The sequence below is a fragment of the Pseudorca crassidens genome, chromosome 3 (assembly GCF_039906515.1).
Source record: "Pseudorca crassidens isolate mPseCra1 chromosome 3, mPseCra1.hap1, whole genome shotgun sequence".
NCBI lineage: Eukaryota > Metazoa > Chordata > Mammalia > Artiodactyla > Delphinidae > Pseudorca > Pseudorca crassidens.
The window spans coordinates 59,734,899-59,751,872 of NC_090298.1; the positions used below are offsets into that span (position 1 = coordinate 59,734,899).

Genomic DNA, 16,974 nt, shown 5'->3' on the forward strand with positions numbered 1-16,974 from the left:
TTCTCCACATATGTGAATACTCAGCTTAGTTTTCTCAAACTGTTTCAGAAAAACTGTCATTTTCTCCATTATATTTTAAATAGCAGAAAAACTGCCATTTCTGGATTACTTTGTTTTATTTAGAGGCCATTAACATCACCAAAATAAAAATCAATTTTTATTGATTTATCAGTTACATACTGTGGTTGCTATAAGAGTGGCTATAAAATGAATACATGTTGCTAAAATTGGGTCTTATGCTTCATATAAAAGGAGACATTTCCATTAGTCATAGGTACGATGTGGGAAAGGCTCAATAGGTGTCTCTCTCAGTCACACAGGCTGAGCCTTTCAAAACATCTCGAGAAGTTCAGTAGCACATGGAGAGCTGTTCCAGCAACTATTTAAAACCTTGCTATTCAAAGTATGGCTTCTGAACCATCACCTGGGAGCTTGTTAGAAATGCACCATCTTAGGGACGTCCCTGGTGGCACAGTGGTTAAGAATCTGCCTGCCAGTGCAGGGGACATAGGTTCGAGCCCTGGTCCGGGAAGATCCCACATGCCACGGAGCAACTAGGTCCATGCTCCACAACTACTGAGCCTGTGCTCTAGAGACTGCAAGCCACAACTACTGAGCCCACGTGCCACAACTACTGAAGCCCGGGAGCCTAGAGCTTGTGCTCCACAACAAGAGAAGCCACCACAATGAGAAGCGCGCACACAGCAATGAAGAGTAGCCCCCGCTCACTGCAACTAGAGAAAGCCCATGTGCAGCAACGAAGACCCAATGCAGCCAAAAATAAATAAATAAAACTAAATAAAAAATTTTTTAAAAAAGTGGTACAGGTCTAACTATGTGCGTTTCAAAAAAAAAAAAGAAAGAAATGCACCATCTTGGACCATGGCCAAGACCGACTGAATAAGAAGCTGCAGTTTAACAGAATCCCCAGATGATTCATATGGATGTTAACAATTGAGAGGCATAGATTTAAGATACTGGACTGATCTAAGGCAACTAAAGTTTTTTTGTTTTTCTTTAACTTTTTAATTCAAAGAAAAGAAGAATAAACAGTGCAATCAAGAGCAAAACTGCTATACTACATATTAAACAATTGTAAGTGAACACTGTAATACCTTAAGACCTGAACTCCAATGATCAAGCACATTTTCCATCTTTTGAAGGTTTTCATCAGAAATAAGAAAATCGGTCCCAACTACTTCATGGGCATCTACAGGACTAGAATTAGACCTTGGTGAGGAAGAGTCAACTAAAAGATTCGAACTGAAGAAGTCCAAAACCAGGTGAGGTGACTTCCTTGGGGACGACACTGGTGATGACCCTAGAAGAAAAGAAAAGTTGGAGTGGTTAGCTAAATTGAAAATAACCCAAATTGGTAAGGAGTTATACTGGAAGCCTACAAGATGTCAGTTATCTATGGAGGCTGAGGAAAATGCAGAGAATGGACTTTCAGTGTACTGAATCTGGCTATTTTAAATTTCAGTATTGTCACTGATTTAGGACTGACCAGCACAAGAAGTCTCCTACACTTCCCTCCCCCAACCACAAATGACCTCTATCCCAAATAAGGATGTTTCATATACCTAGGTATAGCCTGAGCTGAAACTATTATCATTCACATCATCATATCAACATTTACTAAGTGCTTTTCATGTTCCTGTAATAAAAACGTCATAAGGATGAGCTCATAATACACACTACTCTAAGAAAAAGGTATTATTATCTCCATTTTACTGATGAGGAAACTGAGGTTTAGAAAGGGTTAAGTAACTGACCAAGGTCAGAGTGGCTGTATATAAGTCATTATTACTTTATGTAAAACAATGGGGTGGGTTTTAACACTACTAAAATTCAACACTATAAGAGACTAGTTTAGTTTATCAAACACTCAGTTGTAAGGCACCCTGTGAGCCTTCAACATATAGATGAGAAATATATGTAACTATATATATGTATGTACATATGTACATCACTCCCACCTCCTTCCCATGTACATGGGGGGTTGGTGTGAGAGCCAGAGCTAGAAAGAGAATTGGTATCTATCTTTAAAAAGCACAAAATAGAAAAGTTACTATTTTATCACACATGAATATTGGAATTACAGACTATTCATCATAACTTCTCATGTATCTCACACTTTTACTATAAGGGTCCTAATAACCAAGACTGAAGGGCTTTCCTCTTTTCCTTACTGAATGTATCAAACAAAGAATAATCTACTATAGAACTTGTTACTTAAAAGTAAATCTTTCCAGAATACTTTGCAAAAGGGAAAATCATTCCCTAATACATATATTTTGTGTAAAAAAAATGTATCAAAAAAATGGTTCAGGCTAGTCATACAATGAAACACTACCTACTTGTTCTGAAGATGGTTAAGGAACCCAAAGAAAAAGGCAGAATGACAAAGTACATGAATATTCTCTTTTACTACAATTAGATCTGCACTCAGGGAAAAAGCATGGCTCTGCTTTTTTGTTGTTGTTTTTAAATATATACTCACCTTTTAAAAAATAGCATTAACTTAAGAATGTGGGAGGCTCCAAGTCTTCCATTTATAAGTGAGAAAACTAAAGGATAGAGGCATTTCTTATATGGTGGCTTAAATGGTCCTTACATTAAATAACACTGAATCGGGCTTCCCTGGTGGCGCAGTGGTTGAGAGTCTGCCTGCCGATGCAAGGGACACGGGTTCATGCCCCAGTCCGGGAAGATCCCACATGCGGCGGAGCGGCTGGGCCCGTGAGCCATGGCCACTGAGCCTGCGCGTCCGGAGCCTGTGCTCCGCAACGGGAAAGGCCACAACAGTGAGAGGCCCGCGTACCGAAAAAATAAAATAAAATAAAATAACACTGAATCACATAGTAAGAAAAGTCTATTTTTATTATTCTACGTCAAAGAAGAAGTTTCAGTCTGGTGTTAGTATGCTTTTACAACCTCTTTAACACTTGCTAATCTCACCCTTCAACAAAGAAAAAACAGACTTCAGGCTGAACATATCATCACTACTAGTATTCGGTCAAAATTTAACAACTTTGTTTTAGTTGCATTTATTTTAACCATTGCTTTATAATTGTAACAAGTATATATTATTTTTATGCGATAATCAATAATGACAGATATAAATTTTCCTTTTAAAATGAATTTAAGCTAAAAATGAATATAGCTAAAGAAAAACACTAAATGATAGGACAGGTGGTATAAAGATGGGACAAAAGTCATTAGGTTTGTACATGGATGCCTGAAAGTTGGGAAATGATGTTCTGGTTTATGAAAAAAATTAAATTGGCCAAAATGATATCCCATTAAATCTTTTAAAATATCTGCCCTTTGGGACTTCCCCGGTGGTCCAGTGGGTAAGACTCCACACTCCCAACACAGGGGGCCCGGGTTCGATCCCTGGTTGGGGAACTAGATCCCTCATGCATGCCACAACTAAAAGATCCCACATGCTGCAACGAAGATCCCATGTGCTGCAACTAAGACCCGGCACAGCCAAAATAAGTAAATAAATATTAAAAAAAAAAATCTGCTCTCTAATCTAGCAGCTTTAAGAAAAAATGCCACACATTATAATGCATTAACCTGTCTTAATTGTAGTATCTGGCATCTTACAAAATAATTTAATTTTATTTTTTTTAAAGATTTTTTTGATGTGGACCATTTTTAAAGCCTTTATTGAATTTGTTACAATATCGCTTCTGTTTTGTTTTTTTGGCTGTGAGGTATGTGGGATCTTAGCTCCCCAACCCGGGATTGGACCTGCACCCCCTGCACTGGAAGGTGAAGTCTTAACCACTGGACTGCCAGGGAAGTCCCCAAAATTATTTTATTTTATTTTATTTATTTTTATAAATTTATTTATTTATTTTTGGCTGTGTTGGGTCTTTATTGCTGCACACAGGCTTTCTCTAGTTGCAGCGAGTGGGGGCTACTCTTCGTTGCGGTGCGCGGGCTTCTCACTGCAGTGGCTTCTTTGTTGTGGAGCACGGGCTCTAGGCACGTGGGCTTCAGTAGTTGCAGCATGTGGGCTCAGTAGTTGTGGCTCACGGGCTCTAGAGCGTGGGCTCAGTAGTTGTGGCGCACGGGCTTAGTTTGCTCTGCGGCATGTGGGATCTTCCTGGACCAGGGCTCGAACCCGTGTCCCCTGAATTGGCAGGCAGATTCTCAACCACTGCATCACCAGGGAAGCCCCCAAAATTATTTTAAATAGTATTACTTAATAAATTAGTAATAATAGCATTTAAAAATCCTGCCAATAAGTAATACGCTGCAATTATTCCCCTTACTACATGGATAATATTCACCAAGCACAAAACGTTGTATATTAATAAAAATAAGCTAAGGAAAAGTCCTACCGTCTGTCTTTGAATGACTTGAAATATTTAAATCACATCTTTTTCCAACTTCCATCCTCGTTTCTCTTACTGCAGGGCTATTTCCTGCTGAAAAGAAAGAGATTTTTCTTTTAATTAAACCTAACCAGTCTTATGTAGAATGCCTAATCACACACACCTAATTTAAGAAGGTAGCTGTACACAAGTCAGATTTTAGAACAAGGAAAATACAGTATGCTGGGATACAGGAACATTAAGACAAAGAATAGGAAGAAAAAAAAGTATGACTTGAAAAGTCTTATTGTATCATTAATAAGCTCAATTCACCCAAAAAATATGGATGAAAAAGAATTCAGTCTACTAATGGCATTCAATTCACACTAAAAGAGTAAGTGGATGAATGACATTAGAACTTAGAAAAGCTGTCTTATCCTACAACACTGGATATTTCCGGGGCCTGCTGCTTTTCACTAGCTGCATTCAAACTAAAGTGACACTGGTTCCCCCCAAATAGGGACTTCTTTACTTGCACCTCAGAAACCTTTAGTTAATACATGGCGAAAAGGAAACTGGGAAAAAAAACCTCACAAGGATGGCTGTGTCAGAGGCTTACAGAGACTTTGCCAACTTCAACACAAGCAACGGCAATACCAAGAGTAAAGAGAATGGGATAAATTTACATAGTCCATTCTAACCAAGTCTGTGTGTGAATTAGGATATCTAAACTCACTGCATGTTGTATGCTTAGATCTCAAGTCCTTTTTGAAAAGGGCAGAGCATAAACAAATGAATACTATCTTACATGCTAGAAAAGACCAGGGTTCTTGGGTCCAAAGTGATTGCTTTAAGACAGTATTCAGCACTTTGGGTTTGCTCAGTAGGAAGTGCATATAATCAAAACATGGTCGAGATCACTGATGGAGAATGAATAAATCCAAGGGTCATATCTCTTGAAGATCAACAGAATTTGGGCAGAAAGTGTTCAGTGTTAGTACGTTTCAGTGTTAGAAGAAATATGTAGAAGAAATATGTATGTTTTGAGGTTCTGGTCCTATTTGTTGATCCAGTGTCGTAGGCTGAGGAGCAATGAAAACTCCATGTCTACAGAGGGAGAGGAACAACAGACACTAGGGCTGTGACTTACCAGGAACCCAAGAGCCTGCTGGCTCTGACTAGGCTGTGTCATGTGCTTCAACAAGGGATCCTTGGAGTTATGCTTATTGTTGATAACTGCCCATTATCAGGGCTGTTTTAGGAGGGCTATCTGTGCCCCTTGAAAGAACACTTGTTTTGAGTGAGCTGTTTGGAATCTTGTATCAAATAAGGAACAGATTGGTAAAAGGAGCTTTATCTTCCTTTCTCTACCTTTCACTCACTCATCTATCAACACACATCCTGGTTTGTGTTAGTTCTCAATTCTATCAGTGACACAGTTCAAAAATGGGTTCACCTTTGCGGTAACAATCCAAACAGTCCTCCAGGCCCGTATAAATACTGCTGACAAAGTCCTAGCACATGGTTCGTGAACTTAAGGGGTTCTGAGGGCTACCTATAGACCATCTCTAATTTGGGGGCTTGGGCATTTCGTTTCCAGTGTCTCCTGGCATAAAACCATTGTAACAAGTACAGAGATGCAACATACTCCGTTGCTCTAATTTTATGACTTTTCATAAAATAGCTAAATGAAGTTCAAATAAAAATCCAACTGTTATAGAAGAGCCAAGAAAAACGTATTAAAATGTAAAATTTCCCCCAAATTATACACTGTTGATTGAGAAGAATCACTGGAGAAGTATTTTCACAATCAAAAGTCAACAGCATTAAAAAACTCAGTAACATCTTAAATGAAGAGACATCTCGAAAAATATACATAACCTGGATTTTGAAGAATATCATCAATTATAGTAGGAATTCTAATATCTGGCACCACTTCTCCCTTAGAATGAGACGGCTGTGAAGCACTTGATTCAATATTTGGAGTCACTATAGCATAACGAAGCAGTTCTTCATACTCTTCCTATGAGAAGCCAACAATAAATAATGTATTATATCCCTGTCACAAGGCACACTCAGGCAAAAGAATGGTAAAGGCACAAAGATGTTTTCTACTTCAGTTCCCAAAACAGTATGCCCAAACGATAGTAAGGAATGTGTACTTTTGATTTATGTTTTTCATTCATCATTTACTCACTCTCTTGTAGTAAGTAAAACTTCTTAAAAACAAGCAAAAAATCCAACAAATATACCTACCCAAATTTCTTCTAGTGCTAAGGCCTTAGTACCCATATTCCTTCAGCATGTCAATTTAAAACGGTAACACAGATTACCTAGAGCAGTTTCCTGAAGCCGATCAACATCTACAACACAGAAGAGCCCTCTTTCAATTGGCAGCTGCTTGCAGGTGGGAAAAGACATGGCAATTTCTCTGCTTTTCTGAAATTTAGTTCTAAGATGCTGCTCCCAAAGACTCCACAACAGGAAGGTCTAGGGATGAAAAGTGGTTTTGGCTCTGATCAATCCCTGCTCCCACCCAATTCTACAACAACCCTGAGTCTCTTTTCATATGTAAGCATGGAAAGAGTATGAGAGATACTGGGAGAGAAAGAATACTGAAGATAAAAAGAGAACACAATGCCAACCCTCATTCTACCTGCTGGCACACCATGGCACATGCCAAAGGAGGATAAAAAAAAGCATGCCATGAAGTGTAGACCTTACAGGAATATTCCTCAAGTTAAAAAAAAAAAGTGGAATTTCCTAATATAGATAGTTAGATATTTGTTTAGCCAAACCAAAAAATTCTATCAGTGAAGTAAAAAATATACTGGAACTTAGTCTCCATTCAAAAGGGGTTGGTCACTGAGGCAACAAATATTCCTATTCAGGAGTAATTTCTAAGGATATTATGCCATGGACCCAGAGAACGTCTTTGCAGTAAAAATGGGGGGAAGGTTTTCAAGAATATAAAATATCATTATTCTAAAGAATTAATATTAGTTTTTCTCCATAAAAAGTTTAGTTCAGATACAGAAAATTCTACTATCATCATTTCATTGGTCATAACTGTCTTATTATTTGATTCACCTTCAGGATGAAGAAAAATGATGCTAAAAATTACCTCCTTGAAGTGTCACAGTAAATATCTGCTGAATTGAGTTAACAGAGATTCTGTCTAAAGCAAAGAAAGAAAGAACCTTACCTTAATAAGACCGTTATGATATGCTATAGGTGTTTGAAAATTAGCAACCCTTACTTTTTCCCTGTTTTCTATGAGCAAGAATATTTAACTGTCTAAACACACTCAAGTTTCTGGCCATGAATATATCATAGTGTCTTGTGTTTCCCAAAAGAATAGATGTAATTGCAGTCAGAATTCTGAAGTCAGAACTACCTTGTAGACTATGTAAGTAGTCAATATCAATACATTTCAAACTAGTTTCCAAGAAGGTACTTCAGGGAATCCACAATATTTTCTTCATGTTTCATTTTTAAGCTATTTAACTCTTTAAAAAATTAATAAAAGAGCATACACTATCAAAGGTGACATATATACTAAATTTTAACAGGCCAGAAGCTGTATATTATTAAATTTGTTTGTTAGTTGGAATAAAGCTCCTTCTGCCATTGATGTCAAATTCTTGTGAATGTGTCATAGATTGGAAAGGTTGTAGCTCTGTACAAGTTTATGTTTTGTTGTTATTTTAACTTCACACCTGTACACATCTGCTCAAGTAAGCTGTACAGGTGAGCACACAACTATGACATAGGTGGTCCACACCAACTACCAGCCACTCAAACTCAAGCACATCTGATGGGGTCAGTCCCTCCTTATGACACGAGAGTGATGAGCTGTGTGGTAGCCAGTGACTTCACACCTTGTCACATGCTTATCATTAGCACTTATTCTAAGTTTGAGTCTTTGGGTGCTGCTTGTGTGATAAAGAAGTTTGAAGATCTTATAAGGTGTTTACATTTTAGTATTAAAGGTCCTGTGAGTTTTTTCCCCACCACCACTAAGCAATTCTTACACACCACTTGGGTGTCCTATAATTCAACTCAATTCTGACACTTTCCACCAGAGATAGCATCAGATTCCAAAGGTGAAGGGATCAGTCCCACAAAACTGCCCTCCCCCACCCCACAACTTCAGATGCCAGTCGCAAGTCCAGGTTATCACCTGTGCTTCTGACCAACCAGCTATGGACTGGAGGTTCCAAAGACCTACTCCTTGGGTTTGAGTAATTTGCTAGAGGGCTCACAGAACTCGGAGAAACATTTTGCTTACTAGATTACCAGTAAAAGGATATAACCCAGAAATAGCCAGATGGAAGAAATATACAGGGCAAGGCATGGGGAAGGGGCATGGAGCTTCCGTACCCTCTCCTGGCAGGCCAGTCACCCAGCACTTACACGTGTTCACCAACTGGAAGGTCCCCAAACCCAGTCCTTTTGGGTTTTGATGCAGGCTTCATTAAATAGGCATAATTGAATAAATCAATGACCACTGGCAATTGATTCAACTTCCAAGACCCTCTCCCTGAGGTCAGGGGGGTGAGACTGAACGTTTCAACCCTCTGATAACATGGTTGTCTCTCCTGGCAACCAGTCCCCATCCTTAGGCGAGGTCCAAAAGTCACATCATCAACATAACAAAAGATACCATCATTCTCACTAGTTAGGAAATTCCAATAGGTTTAGGAGCTCTGTGGCAGAAATGGGATGAAGACCAACTATTTATTATAACACAATATCACAGGTATAAATAAGTTAATCAGTTCTCTCCTGAAGGAAGTTTGGATATGGCAGAGATGAAGGGTGCAGGACAACACTGTTGCCTAAAGAGATAGCACTATATGGGAGAGGTAACATCCAAAGGGAAGGCAAGGATGAGACATCTAAGTCACAATTCCAGACCACTTTTACCCTAGTAAATATTCACACAGATACTTTTCCAATAGCTTCCCAATTCCTAAACCTGTTATTTCAATTAAAGGAACACATCTGTTTCATAAAATATTTCCCTAAAGCTTCTGTCATCTTATGCAGTGCCAGTAACAACTTACTCTACTTAGGCATAAACATACCATCCGGCTTTTCCCCTCTTAAGTAATATAACCATAAAACCCAAGATATACCGTGTCCGTATTCTCGCATTTAAAATCTACTCTAGAAATCTGAATCCATATTTTTGATGATAAAACACTTAGAATTAAAAGAAATTGAAAACATTTCATATAAAAGCCACGCCTTCTGTAGTCAATGTACCTGTCACTGTCCAGGTCCTGGGCACCAGCAGGTGCTGAATGGTATGGCAACAGGGGCCAGAACCAACAGTGGAACACTGGGGAATCTAGGGCCCCAGAACTCTGGATGGCTTGACATTGGATTAATTTGCATTAAAGTGAAAGCAGCATTCACATGAGAGAGCTACAAAGAGAAAATTTCAAGAAAAAATATTTCTTCAGATTTCCAGCTTCTCCTCTCACTGTGTTGTTTGAAGCCTTTGTACAGAGAATGCTGGAAGCGTTCATGATTATTTTCTGAAAGGTTAATTAAAACAATGTAAGGTATTTCCCAAGGTTTGTAAAATAATTCCCAAAGTTTGATATTATTATAATTTGATACACATTATAATTGTAAATGGCATGAATGAATGAAAAATGTATTCCTAGTTTTCCCTCATATTGTCTCTTGTTTGAAATAAATAAGTCATGACAAATTTAGACATGTCTTCCTACCTGAAGATCTGAAGAGACAGAACTGCCTCGGTCGGATTCATTGTGCAAAACTGGAGGCGAGCATTTCTCCTCATCTGATGACATTCTGTACAAATACTATAAAACAGGAGAAGCTAACTTCAGTTTGTTTTTTGCAATATTTAAACTAAAGTAAAATGTTTTCTATATACATATATGTGTGTGTAATAACATCCTACCCTGTAAACAATAACCATTCCATATGTTAAAATCATTCAACATACTGAACACCCACAGACGAAATCACTGGGCAAGAAAGACAAAGACTCACTTCCCAGTTTATAATGTAGTCAAGGAGATGAGACAAATACATGAAAGGTTAAAGAAAACATGGAGGCTCCCCAGAAAAAGCCATGGTAGGGGCTGCTGAGAATCAGAACGTGTGATCACTGTTCAACAGTGTGTGAGGACCTAGGTGCTGCATCCTTTCCCACAAGATACTAAACCAAGAGAGAAGGAACCACCTGTGTAAATTCTCTGCTTGGCGAACTGACCTTTTGGGAATACTATTTTAAGAAAAGCAAGCCTATATGGAACAACAGATTCTAATACCATGCAAAGAAAAATTGTTTAAGGTCTTAACCAAAAAAATAAATAATAATAACAGTACTGGTAGTAACAAGTACATAAGTTCCTTAAAAGGCATATTATGACTATTCAAATGATCCAAACACCAGTTATATGTAAGACATTGGTGAGAAAGGTAAGATGAAGAAGTCCTTGTCCTCAAGGACTCTGCAATCTGTAAGGAGGGCCAGACATGTATATATTAGAAATGACTGATGAAAAAAGTACTGTTAGATCCTAAAACAACAGAGGCACAAAGTAGGGAGGTCAGAGTAGCCTTTTTCACAGGGTAGGATGATGAGGGTGTGAAGGAGTGGGAATAAACGATCAGGGTGTTGAGACCTGAAAGACAGATAAAAGATAAAAGGATATGCAAGGCAATAGCGCAGCATAAGCAAAGTCAATGAGGCATGGCCACACACTCCAGGAACTGCAAGTAGTTTGTGAGGCTAAAGCAAAGGGTACAAAGCAAGGTTTGGCTAAGGATGAAACAGGCAAGGTAAGGAGCAGCCAGATCATGGAAGATCATAATTATGCCATGTTAAAAAGTTTCGTCTTTCTTCTAAGAGAAGTTATTGAAGTCTTAAACAAGTGATAACATGATCAGGCCTGTCTTTTAGAAAGATCACTCTGGCAGCTTTCAGGATGGATTTGACAGGTGGGATACTGAAGAAAGAGCAACGGAGAACCAACTTCAGTAGTCCAAGAGATAAATGTTCCCTCTGGCAAATGGGGACCTGAATGGAGGAGGCAGCAATGGGAAGTGGACGGAGTTATGCCTGTGAGACAGTTGTGTTATGGCAGTGGAAATTCGAGATCACGATCAACAATTGGTTAAGGGGTTAATGGGAGGAAATGTTGATCTCTTCCAGATTTCTGGCTTGCAACTAGATGGATGGTAGTGCTACTCCCCAAGGCAAGGAATACAGGAAGACAAGCAGGTTGGGAGGAAGGGTAATGGACTCACTATCAGACTTGTTGGGTATGAGGTGCCTCCGAGGCAAGGAAGTGAGGCTGCCGGTATGCAGTATCTGGGCACACCACTTATGCAATGCACAACTCCAAGGACTGCCATTCACAATGGCTACAATGTGAATGGTACTTTCTGGAATTAAGCAAGGTGGGAGTCCTGCACTGGATGTATGTTTCGAGATTCATTTTGAGGAATCGTCAGCATAATGGAAACTGCTGAATAAAGAGAGAGGATAAGATCACTTATGAAAAGGAGTGTGAGAGAGAGTGCTTATTCTGAGGTCCTTACACCCAAACTGTATGCAATATTTTTAGCACATGTGTATTTTTCTAGGAAGAGGATTCTCAGCTTCCAATATGTGTCCAGAGGGTACTATAACCTTAGTGAAGTTAAGGGCCACTAGTGTAGCAAGAGGAGGGTTAAAATCAGAACCGCTAATATTTAAAGGGGAAGTGAAGAAGAGCCAGCAAAGATGGAAAAGGAAGTCAGAAGAGTAGAACAACGAGAACAGCATCACAAAAGCTTCCAGGAGGGAGTGGTCAGAAACAGATGCCAAAGGAAGATGAGAATCTGACAGAGTCCCTTGAATTTGGCAATCAGGAAGTTGCTGGGGCATTTAGCCTGAACAATTTCAGTGGACAGTGGAACAAGCCTCAATCACAGTGGGCTCAAGAGATGAAGAAAATGAAATAGAAAGGGCAGATACAAGGGAGAAGTGCAATATTAGAATGGAAACATAGGTTGGGGTTAGACTGTGGAAAGGAAATTTTAACTTTATTCAATGAGCATTACTGTGTGGAGACATGATAAGTAAATGAAATCTCAGCATGACTGACTTTAGTTAAGCCAATTAGGGAGGATAAAATAAGCACATACATCTGCAGCAAGGAATGGCTGCTTCACGGACTTCAAATCCACCACTGTGGTAACTTTGTCCCTTCTATTTCAATTCCCTTCTTCCTTTAGGATGTGTTTGCAGACTGGTAATAAGGGGGACAGGGGTTGGGGGTGCTGATTATTTAAAAAACAAATAAGCTGAGAAGTATGGTCAGACCTCAAAAAAGATTTCTGAATATACACACTGAAGACACAAAACAACTACTGTACTTTTGGAAAATATGCTATAAATCTTCCATCTGCCCTGTTTTGATGCCAACAAGGCATGACAGATTATCTAAAACTCTACCAAAAGTAGCATTTTCCTTACTGTTTCAGAGACAAAGGAGAAAAATGAAACTTGCTTTGATGGGAAGCAGATGTACATCAGATAACTAAAATTTCAGTATTCTCTAACCCAAGATATCAGAAACCACGAGATAAAAAGTTCCCAGCCCTTGTCTATTGCCAGAGAAATCAAATTACATCTTGGTAATTGCCTGGCTGATAGGGGAAGAGGGTCCGGGAATTCAAATTAACCTCCAAGAGGCAGAGTGAATTAACGTGCGAGCGGGCAGCAGGGTGACGTCCCTGCGCCTGAGCTGTCTTAGCTGCAGGCAAGGAGAGGGGGTGCGCCAGCCCCTCCCCACGTCAGGGACTACAGAGGGAGAAGCAGCTGCGAGCAAGCAAAGGGCTACAAGTTCTCTTCAATCACTTTCTCTTACCCCTGTGTTAATCGAATTCTTACTTTAAAACAAAGTATTAGCCATAAAAAGAAACGAAATTGAGACATTTGTAGTGAGGTGGATGGACCTAGGGTTTGTCATACAGAGTGAAGTAAGTCAGAAAGAGAAAAACAAATACCGTATGCTAACACATATATATATGGAATCTAAGAAGAAAAAAAAAGGTCATGAAGAACCTAGGGGTAAGACGGGAATAAAGACACAGACCTACTAGAGAATGGACTTGAGGATATGGGGAGGGGGAAGGGTAAGCTGTGACAAAGTGAGAGAGTGGCATGGACATATATATACGCTACCAAACGTAAAATAGCTAGCTAGTGGGAAGCAGCCGCATAGCACAGGGAGATCAGTCCAGTGCTTTGTGACCACCTAGAGGGGTGGGATAGGGAAGGTGGGGGGGAGGGAGTTGCAAGAGGGAAGAGATATGGGAACATATGTATATGTATAACTGATTCACTTTGTTATAAAGCAGAAACTAATACACCATTGTAAAGCAATTATACTCCAATAAAGATGTTTAAAAAAAACCCAAAAAACAAAGGGTTAGCCATGGTCATTTTACCCCCTAACGTTTTAAATGACCCGAACCTATAGCGACAATACCGCTATACTTCAGGCACCCCTCACTCCTGCCCTCTCTTCCGGGACGGCTCGGAGGGAAAAAAACCTCTCGACCCTTGCCGCCCCGCAGAACAGCTGAAGGGCCCGCGTTTGGGGAAGATGCCCCCAGCCCTGTCCTGTCCGATCCCCGGGGGCGCCAACCCAGGCCGAGACACTTTAAACCCCACTCCAGTGCCTCCGCCAGGGGCGCGGGGCTCGCCCGCGGCGCCGCTACCCACCACCTCGGCTCTCCGCAAACGCGGACTCCTTCCTCCGCGTCTTGTCTCCGCGTCGCCGCTGAGACAACAACGAGTCCAGCGACTTCCTCAGCAGCAACCTGACAGTTTCAAACTGCACGGAGTAAATAAGGACGGCCCCGAGCATTGGCCCCGAGCTTCAGCAACCTGCCGTCTGATTGGTCTGAGATCCGGGGGCGGGGCAGGAGGGAGAAGCCGGAATTAAGTTTCTTAGGGAGAGCCCCGCCCCTTGCATCGGCTTGTTCAGAGGGGGAGGAGTCTTAGGGAGACCCGTCCAGCGTACTGGAGCCCGTGATCAGTTCCGTTCTGCGCCTGCGGGAGACCAGGCAGCTCTGAGAGCAGGTTTGGTTAGAGACTGCCGAGCAGGGCTGAAGTCCCCTAGGATGTTATACAGCTGTCTGTGCGATAATGCCCATAGCCTATGCGTGTGGTCCTCATGCATGTGAATCATCTGCTTCCACAGGTGACCTGCAGCAGAATCACCTGCTGATTCCTTCAGTCTTAGGCAGGGCCAGGGAATCTGAATTTTTAACAAAGACCAACAGTGATTCTGACGCAGGGGTCTGCGGACCAGGCTTTAAGAAACTGCCGGACTAGGTTTTACTAGTGACTTCAAACGTGTCAGATTGCAAGGCAAGCCCTTCGGGCGAAGTGAGTATTGACTTAGAATCATCATAAGTATATCCTGGCTGTATCACGTACTCACTGTCACCTTGGATAATGGTATTAGGCTTGTAGGGGGGATTAAATGACTTACTATATCTAAAATACCTATCGCATAAACATCAAAAAACTAGTCTTTCAGCTTATATTGGCATAACGGCTAGAGGTACGTTAGGATCCAGGTGGCAAAGGGAGTGCCCCAATCTAGAGAGCAAGTAATGAGATCCCGGTGAGTTTTCAGGCTCCCTGTGTTACCTGGAGGATGAGGTATCCGTTTCTTTTTCTGCAGATAGAAATGGCATAACCTGGGTCTCACCTACTTACCTGTTCACGGAGCCAGACTTCTATTTATACAAGCAATGAAGTAAGAAGAGCACCAGCAGTTTCTTCAGCATAAGCTATGTTTGTTCTCTGCCCCCCACCTTTCCCATGCTTATAATAAAGGACAAATTCCTATTGATAGATACAAATTCATACCTGGTCCCAAAATCTGTTTTTCAATTGAATTACCATGTGGTGACCCCTTACACTGTAATTGTTTCTGATTCGCTATCCCTGTGCCCTCCTGTACTTGGCTCCATGTTTCTCTTCTCTGTCCCTTTGGGGGGCAGATTTTCATAGAAAACTGTTGGCTAAGGCATCACCATTCTTCTGTGAAGCTACATCGAGAAAGAGAACAAACCTGTCTCCATGTTATGAATTTAGAACAGATTCTTTTTCGAAGGTTCCTAGAGGTGGAGCCAAAGAGAGAGAGGGAGACTAAAACCCTCCACAAACCCACGAAAATTAAATTGCCAGCTTGAACCCTGCGTAATTATTCTTTCAACAAATATTTATCTAACAGTCATCAGATGCAAAGCATTTTATTGGTGCTAGGAATAGAGTGGTGAATAAAATAGACACACTCTGCTCTCATGGAATTTAGTCTAATTGGAAAACAGACATCAAATTAACAATACAAATGAATAAATAGTTATGAATTATGTTTGAAGTGAGGAGAAATCAGGAAATGTCTGTGTCATAAAGTACATTTAAGCTGAGACCTGAAGGATGAGTATATAAAGAACTTTAATAAACACACATATAATGTTTTCTGTGTTCAGGGCACTGTACAAATTAACTCATTTAATTCTAAGATTCTCCCTGTGACTTGGACTCTGTTTCCATCTTCATTTTAAAGATGTGAAAATTGAAACCCAGAGAGGTTATGTGGCTTGTCTAGGCACACACAGCTAATAAGAGCAAAACTGGCATTCAAATTGAGGCAGTCTGGGCTCCAAAGTCCATGTCCTTATCGCTCAAAATGTTCTGTTGGGAATAGCATCACTGTTATGGATTATATGGTATCCTCCAAAAAAGATATGTTTAAGTCCTAAACCCTAGTACCTGTGAATGTGACCTTATTTGGATATGGGGTCTTTGCAGATATAATCAAGTTAAAATGAAGTCATACTGGATTAAGGTGGGCCTTAATCCAATGACTTGTATCCTTATAGGAGAGAGAAATTTAGACACAGAAGAGATACAGGGGAGAAAGGGAGGCAGAGATTGGAGTGATGCATCTATAAACCATGGGATGCCAAGTATTGCCAGCAACCACCAGAAGCTAGAAAGGCAAGGAAAGATCTTCCCCTAGAGTGTTCAGAGAGAGCATAGCCCTGGTGACACTGTGGATTTCTGACCTCCAGAACTGTAAATGAATAAATTTCTCTTGTCTCTTATATACACTACCAAATGTAAAATAGATAGCTAGTGGGAAGCAGCAACATAGCACAGGGAGATCAGCTCAGTGCTTTGTGACCACATAGAGGGGTGGGATAGGAAGGGTGGGAGGGAGACGCAAGAGGGAGGAGATATGGGGATATATGTATACATATAGCTGATTCATTTTGTTATACAGCAGAAGCTAATACAACATTGTAAAGCAATTATACTCCAGTAAAGATGTTAAAAAATTTTCTGTTGTCTCAACCACCCATTTTGTGGTAATATGTTATGGCATCCTTAGGAAATCAATACAGTGGCCAAGGCCTTGAGGTAAGAAAACACTTATTATATCTGGATGATGAATAAAAGCAAGTAATCTTAGTGAAGTAAGGACAGGTACAGGATAAGGCTGCAGATGGAAGTGAGGGTTCTATGTTAAGGGTTTGAGATTTTGCTTAAAGTCCATTGGGATATTTTTAGATGTTCAGGAGA

At 40.4% G+C, this 16,974-nt stretch overlaps 1 protein-coding gene across 5 annotated transcripts in view; it reads right to left on the reverse strand.

Moving 5' to 3' along the window:
• Positions 1–14,227, reverse strand: part of POC5 (POC5 centriolar protein) — a 35,794-nt gene extending 21,567 nt beyond the window's left edge. For 2 of the 5 annotated variants that reach the window (XM_067731036.1, XM_067731033.1), the window contains exons 1-5: positions 14,095–14,227; positions 10,076–10,171; positions 6,213–6,354; positions 4,359–4,445; positions 1,116–1,321 (exon numbers count right to left, since the gene is read on the reverse strand). In XM_067731036.1, coding sequence (XP_067587137.1) covers positions 1,116–1,321; positions 4,359–4,445; positions 6,213–6,354; positions 10,076–10,159 — 519 coding nt within the window. In that variant the 5' untranslated portion in view covers positions 10,160–10,171; positions 14,095–14,227. The remainder of the gene's footprint in view (positions 1–1,115; positions 1,322–4,358; positions 4,446–6,212; positions 6,355–10,075; positions 10,172–14,094) is intronic. The other 3 variants (XM_067731035.1, XM_067731034.1, XM_067731037.1) reach the window with 3 other exon arrangements.
• Between the last annotated feature and the right edge of the window lie 2,747 nt (positions 14,228–16,974).